Genomic DNA, 10,823 nt, shown 5'->3' with positions numbered 1-10,823 from the left:
CTGATTTTAGGCATCCTCTATGCTAATGGGTGGGGTTGTGTTCCTGTCTTGCTAGCTGTTTAACATGGGGTGTCCAGCACTGGAACTTGTTGGCCATTGGGTGGAGCTGCATCTTAGAGCTGTGACGGATATCTCTGGGAGAGCTCTTACCGACTGATATTACTTGGGGCTGGGAGGTCTCTGGTCGTCCAGTGTCCTGAACTTGGCTCTCCCACCTTGGAGGGTCAGGCCTGATACCAGGCCAGAGCACCAGGACCCTGTCAGCCACATGGCTCCAAAGAAAAGGGAGAATAAAAGAAAGAATATTAAATAAATAAATAAATAAATAAAATTTGAAAAAATAATAAAAAATGAAGAGAGCAACCAAACCAGTAAACAAATCCACTAGTGATAACAAGTGCTAAAAACTAAACTAATATAAACATAACAATCAGAAACAAATCAGTCACAGACAGCAAACCCTCAGTCTACAGTTGCTCTCAAAGTCCGCTGCCTCAATTTTGGGATGTTTCGTTGTCTATTCAGGTATTCCACAGATGGTGGGTACATCAAGTTGATAGTGGGGATTTAATCTGCTACTCCTGAGGCTGCTGGGAGAGATTGCCCTTTCTCTTCTTTGTTTGCACAGCTCCTGGGGTTCAGCTTTGGTTTTGGCCCCACCTCTGCGTGTAGGTTGTCCTCAGGTGTCTGTTCCCCGCCCAGACAGGAAGGGGTTAAACCAGTGGCTGATTAGGGTGCTCTTGCTCACTGAGGCCATGGGAAGGGAGAGGTACAGTAGTCATAACTGCAGTGCGGGGCGAGCAGTGGCAGAGGCCAGTGTGACGTTTCAACAGCCTGAGGCATGCCGTGTGTTCTCCTGGGGAACTTGTCACTGGATCATGGGACCCTGGCAGTGGCAGCTGCACAGGCTTCCGGGCAGGGGGTGTGCTGTGGGTAATGACCTGTGGTTGCATACTTGATTCTTGGTGGCAGCAGCAGCAGCATTACCATTTCATGTCTGTCTCTGGGGTCTGAGCTGATAGCTGTGGCTCACGCCTGTCTCTGGAGCTCGCTTAGGCGGTGCTCTGCCTTCTTTGGGCACATGGGGAAGGAATCCCTTCTCCTCATGCACACTGAAACAGTGGTGTCTTGCCTTTTCAGCAGGTCCAGACTTTTTCCCGGACTCCCTACTGGCTAGCTGTGGTGCACTAGCCCCCTCAGGCTGTCTTCACGCAGCCAACCCCAGTCCTCTCCCTGGAATCTGACCTGTGAAGCCTGAGCCTCAGCTCCCAGGCCCCACCTGCCCCAACAGGTGAACAGACAAGCCTCTCAGGCTGGTGAGTGCTGGTTGGCACCAATCCTCTGTGCAGTAATATTTCTGCTTTGCCCTCTGCACCCCTGTTGCTGGGCTCTCCTCCATGGCTCTGAAGCTTCCCCCTCCCCCGCCTAACCCCAATCTCCATCAGTGAAGGGACTTCCTAGTGTGTGGAAACTTTTCCTCCTTCACAGCTCCCTCCCAGACATGCAGGTCCCATCCCTATTCTTTTATCTCTGTTTTTTCTTTTGCCCTACCCAGGTACATGGGGATTTTCTTGCCTTTTGGGAAGTCTATGGTCTTCTGCCAGCATTCAGTAGGTGTTATGTAGGAGTTATTCCACATGTAGATGTATTTTTGATGTATTGGTGGGGAGGAAGGTGATCTCTATGTCTTCCTCCTCCGCCATCTTGAAAGTCCCTAGATTAAGATTCTTGAAACATCACTTTGACCTCCAACCAATCAGAAGAAGGTCCACAAGCTGATCATGTACACTGCAACCCTCATCCCTTATATTGCCTTTAAAAACCCTTCCTTGAAGCCATCAAGGAGATTGGGTTTTTAGAGTATTTGCTGCCCATTCACCTTGCTTGGTGCCCTGCAATAACTGCTGTACTTTCCTTCACCACAACTCAGTGTCAGTAGACAGGCTTTGCTGAGTGTTAGGCGAGTGAACCTGAGTTCAGTTTGGTAACAATTATATTATTAAATGGTCATCTAAAGGAGAAGAAACTCCTGTGTAAGGAGTTTGACGAAACTGAGACATACGTGTACACACACACACACACACACACACACACACACAGTGGAACAAAATGGATTTACAGATATCTTGTGTCTACACTAATGAGAGTAATTAAAATTTAGATTGCTTACTATTGTGGGTGAAGCACTATGCTAAGCTCCATACATAATCCCTAACTCTCAAAACTGCCTTTTAATACAGATTTTAAAAATTATCTATTTTCTTTTTCACATGAGGAGACTGAGACTTATCAAGTAGAACTTGGCCAAGGTTGTAGATATATTAAGTATCAGAGCAAAATCCACCTCCAGATTTCTTAAAGTCCAAATGACTGGACACACTATAGGTATCTGAAAAATCAAGTAATACAATATTTCTCAATTCAATGTTAATCACTTTATTTCCTTCCAGTATAAGTTTTTTTGGTTGGATAATTTTTTAATAAAATGAGGTGCACACCACTGCTATTAAGAATAGCATATGCGCAAAAGAAAACCACCCTTTTCGCTAAGGGCTGGAGAAGGAAGAAAAAGCATGAGAAATGGGAAACGTGGGGTGGGGGTGGGAGAGAGTACAGTCTTAGTTGTAAACAAGTGAAAAAGATCTAAAAGTTGTGGGTGGACTCAGTGCCTGTGGCAGGATCACAAAGCACCCAGCCAACCCCACTGTCAATGACCCTCAAGATTGAGGGCCCATAAATGACGTGTGTACAGATTTCTTTAATCCTAGGCTTAAATTTATGCTAACATTCTCCAATCCAGTGGTGCACTGACACACACCTTCCCCAAACACGCTGGCACATGGGCCCAGCTGACCCGGGTCCAGCAGCCCAGCCAGGCAGGGGCACACAGAGGGCAGCATCTTCGGGAGGAAGGTCAGTTGTGCTGGGGAACCTGCGCAGGAGGGGCCCTGAGTCTCAGACCCTTTGGAGGCACCGCCCAAGACACCTCAGGGCGTGCATGATCTCCAGGTAGACCATACCTGACCTTCAGCTCTGAAGACACATACATAAATGGGCATAAATAAAACCCTCCAAAATCTACACTGAAGTCTAACGGAGACATGGCTTGCACAGCAGTTCTGATAAAGGCACCGCCGTGCAAGGCCTTCAACTCTGACCTCGCTCTGACCACAGCAGTGCATATGGGCAAGGCTCACACCTGAATCTAAAGTGGAAATCACCATGCGTGGACACTGCAGACTCAGGGCAGTGACGCTTGTTGGAAAAAGAACAGTGTTTGTTAAACCTTAAGATAAATGAAATACACCAACTGCAACTGTTTAGGTTATAAAAGTTTCTAATGTAGCAGCAGAGGATATTTATAGACAAAATATATTATTTTTAAGAAAATAGCTAAAAAATCTAAAGTGATAAAATTATAAAATTTTAAAAATATATCTTAAGACAAAATATTGCCCAAAACGTATAAAACTTAATTTTAGAAAATTCACCTATCTAAAGTTTGATGAGGCTGGATGAGGAAGGGGGCTGGCATCCTCTGGTCGGGCTGTAGCAGGACACAGACAAGGGCCCAGGGTGGGCGCGATGACCGGCCTGCGGAAAAGCCTCCCAGCCAGGAGGGAGGGAGAGAGGGGAGCGGGCCAGATGCTGTTCTGGGTCGTTCTCCTAATGGCAGACAAACCAGAGGCCAGCCCCAGCTGCCGGGTAGTGGGCACCCACACCCCCAGTGTGCCAGCTGTTTTCATCGGCCTCACAAACACATCTGCTATGTGCCCCAGTCACAGCTCAGGTCTCCACCAGGATATCCACCACATGGTCCAGCCCGTCCTGGATCAACTTGGCACCGCCCAGCATGCCAGTCAGCACAGCGTCCAGGTCGTAGTAGGAGCTGTGCACGTCGGAAAACAGTTCCTCTAACGCACCGGGGCTTTGACTCTCCAGTGTTTCAAATATCTGATCGAGCGACTTATGAAAGCTTCCTCTGTTTTCTTGAGGACCATCCCTGCCCCAAACGCTACCTGGAGAGCCTCCGGGAGCCTGTACCGCTGGGACCACTTGGAACTCAGAGGCCAGGTCTCCGGGGTCAGGGGCCGGGTGAACCCCCTCCCACGTGCAGCAGCACAGGATCTCCGTGGATACTAGGAGGTCGCGTGACGCCCGCCCTGCGGTCTGGGGCACCGGCATGCACCATCTCCCATCCTGGGTCATCTCCTCTTGAATCTGCTGGTCCGTGTTGGTGATGAGAAGTGAATGGCACAGGTTGGGCTCCACCAGCATGTGGCACAGCTGGAGCTTGACCAGTGACATGTCCAGGAGCGACTGGCGCTGCAGGCTGTAGGCGGGCGCGGCCTCCTCGTCCACCGCACACTTCCTCTTCAGCCCTCGAGCAAACATTGTGCCATCTATGGAAGGGAGCAGCCCATGGGCAGTGCCTGGTCACCCAGAGGCTGTGTCGGTGGGCGGGGTCACGATGATCTCAGAAGGTGACCTGTGAGGGTTCCCCCTCCTCAGACATCTGGCAGCCAGCATCCACTCTGCTTGTGGCACCACTGCCGAGGGAGGGCCCGCTGGGCGGGGCCACCGGGAGGGGCAGGGCCATTGGGGAGGGGCCTCCAGTATAATTTTTTTTTTAACATCTTTATAGGGGTATAATTGCTTTACAATGGTGTGTTAGTTTCTGCTTTATAACAAAGTGAATCAGTTATACATAAAAATATGTTCCCATATCTCTTCCCACTTGCATCTCCCTCCCTCCCACCCTCCCTATCCCACCCCTCCAGGTGGTCACAAAGCACCGAGCCGATATCCCTGTGCCATGCGGCTGCTTCCCACTAGCTATCTACCTTACGTTTGTTAGTGTGTATATGTCCATGACTCTCTCTCGCCCTGTCACGGCTCACCCTTCCCCCTCCCCATAGCCTCAAGTCCGTTCTCCAGTAGGTCTGTGTCTTTATTCCTGTGTTACCCCTACATTCTTCATGACATTTTTTTTCTTAAATTCCATATATATGTGTTAGCATACGGTATTTGTCTTTTTCTTTCTGACTTACTTCACTCTGTATGACAGACTCTAGGTCTATCCACCTCATTACAAATAGCTCAATTTCGTTTCTTTTTAGGGCTGAGTAATATTCCATTGTATATATGTGCCACATCTTCTTTATCCATTCATCCGATGATGGGCACTTAGGTTGTTTCCATCTCCGGGCTATTGTAAATAGAGCTGCAATGAACATTTTGGTACATGACTCTTTTTGAATTTTGGTTTTCTCAGGGTATATGCCCAGTAGTGGAATTGCTGGTTCATATGGTAGTTCTATTTGTAGTTTTTTTAAGGAACCTCCATACTGTTCTCCGTAATGGCTGAACCAATTCACATTCCCACCAGCAGTGCAAGAGTGTTCTCTTTTCTCCACACCCTCTCCAGCATTTATTGTTTCTAGATTTTTTGATGATGGCCATTCTGACTGGTGTGAGATGATATCTCATTGTAGTTTTGATTTGCATTTCTCTAATGATTAATGATGTTGAGAATTCTTTCATGTGCTTGTTGGCAGTCTGTATATCTTCTTTGGAGAAATGTCTATTTAGGTCTTCTGCCCATTTTTGGATTGGGTTGTTTGTTTTTTTGTTATTGAGCTGCATGAGCTGCTTGTAAATTTTGGAGATTAATCCTTTGTCAGTTGCTTCATTTGCGAATATTTTCTCCCATTCTGAGGGTTGTCTTTTGGTCTTGTTTATGGTTTCCTTTGCTGTGCAAAAGCTTTGAAGTTTCATTAGGTCCCATTTGTTTGTTTTTATTTCCATTTCTCTAGGAGGTGGGTCAGAAAGGATCTTACTGTGATTTATGTCATAGAGTGTCCTGCCTATGTTTTCCTCTAAGAGTTTTACAGTGTCTGGCCTTACATTTAGATCTTTAATCCATTTTGAGTTTATTTTCGTGTATGGTGTTAGGGAGTGATCTAATCTCATACTTTTACATGTACCTGTCCAGTTTTCCCAGCACCACTTATTGAAGACGCTGTCCTTTCTCCACTGTACATTCCTGCCACCTTTATCAAAGATAAGGTGTCCATATGTGCGTGGTTTTATCTCTGGGCTTCCTATCCTGTTCCATTGATCTATCTTTCTGTTTTTGTGCCAGTACCATACTGTCTTGATTACTGTAGCTTTGTAGTATAGTCTGAAGTCAGGAAGCCTGATTCCTCCAGCTCTGTTTTTCGTTCTCAAGATTGCTTTGGCTGTTCGGGGTCTTTTGTGTTTCCATACAAATTGTGAAATTTTTGGTTCTAGTTCTGTAAAAAATGCCAGTGGTAGTTTGATAGGGATTGCATTGAATCTGTAGATTGCTTTGGGTAGTGGAGTCATTTTCACAATGTTGATTCTTCCAATCCAAGAACATGGTATATCTCTCCATCTATTTGTATCATCTTTAATTTCTTTCATCAGTGTCTTATAATTTTCTGCATATAGGTCTTTTGTCTCCTTAGGTAGGTTTATTCCTAGATATTTTATTCTTTTTGTTGCAATGGTAAATGGGAGTGTTTTCTTGATTTCACTTTCAGATTTTTCATCATTAGTATATAGAAATGCCGAGATTTTTGTGCATTAATTTTGTATCCTGCTACTTTACCAAATTCATTGATTAGCTCTAGTAGTTCAGTATAATTCTTAAAAGTATCTTTTAAGTGTAAACATCTTGATAGGGGAAAAAATCCTATTAAGACAAAACCAATTAAAACATTTCCTACCTTCCAGGATGAATCTCAGGCATAAGTGAAAATTGAATAGATTTTCACTAAGAGTCCAGAATCCTGTCATCAATAGAAAAGCTTTTGATGAATCTGTGCCAAAATCTGATCTTGACTTCTACTGTAAAATGATAGGTCATTGTCAATTAATACTGTTCAGTATATTTTCTCTGTTATACTTTAAAAATGTATGGTAATGATGCTATTTGTATATCCAGAACTTGTATACTTGTATTCTTCCAGCTAAGTATAAAAAAAGTCAGCTATCTCCCAGATAGTCTGGTCACCCTGGCCTTATGAAACAAAACAAATAAACAAAAACACTGCTGCAATTACCAAGAACAAATAAATTAAAGGGTAATTAACTAAAGCCCTTGATTTGAGCAAAATTTAAATAGTAAAAATAACTGAGTCTAAAAATGAGCAAATAATATTAAGGTATTGAAGCCAGCTTTATAATTTTTATCTTTATCTGGCCTCTGAAACTGAACTCAGTTTCTGATGTGAGTGCGGCTGTTTTTAAATATACATATATTTTCATGTGTCCACAAAGGATTTTTCTAAATTCTAGTTTGATTCAACAATTTAGTTGTTTAACCTTGAGCAAATCACTTAACCTTTCTGAGTCTAAATCTCCTAATCTGTAAAATTAGAGATAATAATAATAACTGCTTCTTTAGATTTTGCTATGAAGATTAAAATGCAGAGGGATGCAAAGTGCCAAGTAAAGTCAGTGCCTGGCACATATATAAACATTGCTCATTAGTTGTTTGTTTTGAGCAACAGAATCAGATTCAACAATGGTAGTCAGTGTAGCTGTTTAACCTTTACTTACACAGCATTAACAAGTACTTTAAGTGAAACAAAGATATGATTTAGTGAATGATATATGTGGACTAATTGTGCATTTGATTATATTCCCTTGTGCAGAGAACGTGAGGAGTCAAAGTAGCCATTTTCCTGTTTGTAAAAACACTTTTATTGACATCAAAATAAGTTTATGAATATATGATTGGAGTCAGTGCTCTGACTCCAATCATATATTCATAAACTTATTTTGATGTCAATAAAAGTTTTTAGAGACAAATGAAAGCTTATAATTGACTCATTTGACTTGTCTCCTGAACAATAAATTATAATATATTATATGCTATCTGGTTAAAATGTCTAAGGAATAATTATAATGAAGTAGTAATGATATATAAAACAAATCTGATAATTTTAAGATATATAAAATACTTTAAATGAAATGGATTTTATATATTGAATAAGACAATAAACAAGCTATTATTTGTTACCTAGTGACTACATAATAGGGAGGCAGTGTATAGTGAAGTGTTCTGGAAAAAATCCAGAACATTTTGAGTGTCAAATATGAATCTAGTTCACCACTTACTAGCTGAGTGATCTTGGGCAAGTTTTTAAATCCATAGATTCCTGACTTTTATGAAATGAAAATCACTTTTCATTCATTCATTTAACAAATACTGAGAACCGCCATATGACATACACTACAGAGAAAAGGTGGGTAAAATGGACAAAGCATATATAGATATAGAGATATATAAATATCTACCTATCATATATCTATCTAATCTATCTCATACCTTCCTCGAAAAGTTTTTAGCACAATGTTTGGCACTTGTTTTGTTTAAGAAATGGTTTTATATTAAACTATCTGCTATTCATTAAGAGTTTTGCAAATCTCCAGGGCCAGTTCTGTGTAAAGAGGTTGAAATGGTCTGTTCGCATTAAGTACATAACAATAAAGCATGCCCCAATCAGTGTTGGGGAACTCTGAATCATTTATTTTCAGCACATAAAAGTGAAAAAAGTTGCACTGCATATATTCTGCTGCTGCTTATTCCAAGGTGGCAACCCCAAAAGCATTTGAATCAGTCACATCATTACCATGTACTTTGTAGAGGAGCTTGAATATGGAACTATACCTACTAACCACCAACCTCTCAATTGCTGCAGTACTTTTTTTTTAATGGAATGACAAGAACATTTGATGAAAATTCCAGGAAGAGCAGAATGATAGCTATTTTAAGTATATTTTCTTCCTAACTATACTGTGGTATCATTCTATTAGATTGATTAAGGTGTTGTTTCTTCAAAAACAATTTTTCTATTTGAGAAAATGGGGTATTTGTTAATTTATCCCTGATATCTGATTAATATATCTATGCATATTATATGTAAGTAATATGTATGTTATCTACCTATCCTGATGGTATAATGGGAAGCAAATCAAATCCAGCCTGTGGTTAACTGAGATCTGAAGAATAAGTGTTCAGCATTTGAGTTGGAGGAGGGAGAGAGGCAAAAGGAGACAGCAACTTGTGCAAAGGTACTGTTGTTCACCATGGCTAGAGTATTGAGAGGGCGGAGGAAGACTAGCAAGACATGAAATATAGAGAGGTAGGCAGGGCCAAATCATGCACAGCCCTGTATGGGGAGCCACTGAAGGGTTTTAGGTGGGGCATGGCATGATGTAAATTTCACGTCCTCTCTCTCCTCTTCTATCAGAATGGTTTTACTTTCAAATATGTTAAGCCTTTTTGTGGAACCATTTTTTTCACTGTTATCAGTATTATCTCTGTCAACCACAAAATGGACATTTTCTCCTTTGTCCTCTAGTGTTCCTTTGCACACTTGATTCTGAAGCCTATGTGACATAACTTACTTTTGATAAGCATCAGTAGTTATTAAATCCTATGGTTACTGATAAACAGTAATTTTCTTAGCTATGAAAACATATTGACCTTTTCATTCCTTTCCTCACCATGTACCAGGGTGTTAAAGGATGTACCGAAGGTGCAAAAGGCTTTTTAGGAAGAGCACCCTCATGCAGAATTAAGAAACGAACACCTTAATAAACAATTTTCTTTAATGCTGCCAATTCCTTTTCATCTGTTGCTTTTTAAACTAAATTGACCATTTTATGTATATCTCTTTCTATTTCAGCAAAAAAAAATTATATAGTGATTTCTAGAGTTTCTGCCTCTATCCTACCCTTCTAGTTCTTTTTCCTTCTCGAAGCTGTGAAGAATACTCTCTTGTTCTCTACAACCGAGTGATCACTTGTTTTGTGTGACTCTTCTCTGTGTTGATCAAGCTACATCCTTCCTCTGTACCACTCTAAAGCCGTCTCTTCTTCCCTTCCAATGGCAGGAATCTTCCCCACTAGGATCAACTCAAAATTTTTCTATCCATTCTTTGCTGAGAGTGAAAGCTTTTATCCAATACTTAAAGTTGAGTCAACAGGGGACATAGATATACATACCGCACTTGCTATATTTTCCTCTGATAACATTTTCTTATCATGTATTATCTTCATTTTTAAGATCATTTTTTTAGATGGTTTTGATTTGCTCAAATTTAATTTGCTGTTTTCTTTATATAGTTTTGTTAGCTTATAGTAAATGAAGGTATGTGGTAGCTTGATGGGGAATAAAAGTAGGAAAAGAGGTTGGTATCAATACACATGCAGGAGGAAGGAGATATCCACTGACAGTAGTATATTCAATGTTTTAAAGGTTGTAATGTCAGGAAGAGTACACACCTTAATTCTGAAGTAATAGGATTGGATTGGCAGAGAAAGGAATTTTCATAAATCCCCTTTTTGCACTATCCTTCTGGAGCCTTTCCCTTCAATGAGCCTCATTCACTTTCCCTTTATCTTATTCCCTTAAATCTCTACTGGGTTACTAAAATAGGATACTCTTGGAACTGACGTAGTAATGCCTGATAATGTGTAATAGATTGAACAACTCCCTGATAACATGTCCATTTTGAGCAATTTCATCAACGTGTTACCTTACAAGGGATGAATAAAGGGAAAAATGTAGGTTAGTGGCAAAAGTATTTATGGTCAAAACAGCCTTTCAGGTGCCTTACAATTTCTAGCATGTATCACGACATGCATGAGTAGCAGGCTGGATTTTATGTATTCTTTGTCCATAGGAAAAAGGAAAAGAAAAAGTTGGACTTATTTGCATAAATCAAATAGGATGGTAAAGATGAAAATCATCTTTAAGGAAGGAAGAACATAAAAAGCTTTCAAAA

General features: G+C 41.3%; 1 protein-coding gene across 1 annotated transcript; it reads right to left on the bottom strand.

The window, feature by feature from the left end:
• Window positions 1-3,786: 3,786 nt before the first annotated feature.
• On the bottom strand, window positions 3,787-4,335 carry LOC113610970 (cell division cycle-associated protein 4-like). The gene has a single exon (XM_027089533.1). The coding sequence runs from the start codon at window positions 4,306-4,308 to the stop codon at window positions 3,787-3,789; it is 522 nt and encodes a 173-aa protein (XP_026945334.1). The 5' UTR covers window positions 4,309-4,335.
• Window positions 4,336-10,823: the final 6,488 nt, after the last annotated feature.

The sequence above is a fragment of the Aethalodelphis obliquidens genome, unplaced genomic scaffold (assembly GCF_003676395.1).
Source record: "Aethalodelphis obliquidens isolate GAN/ISIS:26980383/991018 unplaced genomic scaffold, ASM367639v1 scaffold66, whole genome shotgun sequence".
Classification (NCBI taxonomy): Eukaryota; Metazoa; Chordata; class Mammalia; order Artiodactyla; family Delphinidae; genus Aethalodelphis; species Aethalodelphis obliquidens.
Note: the sequence above shows the minus strand (reverse complement) of the source record. Positions and strands in the feature narration are given on the sequence as shown.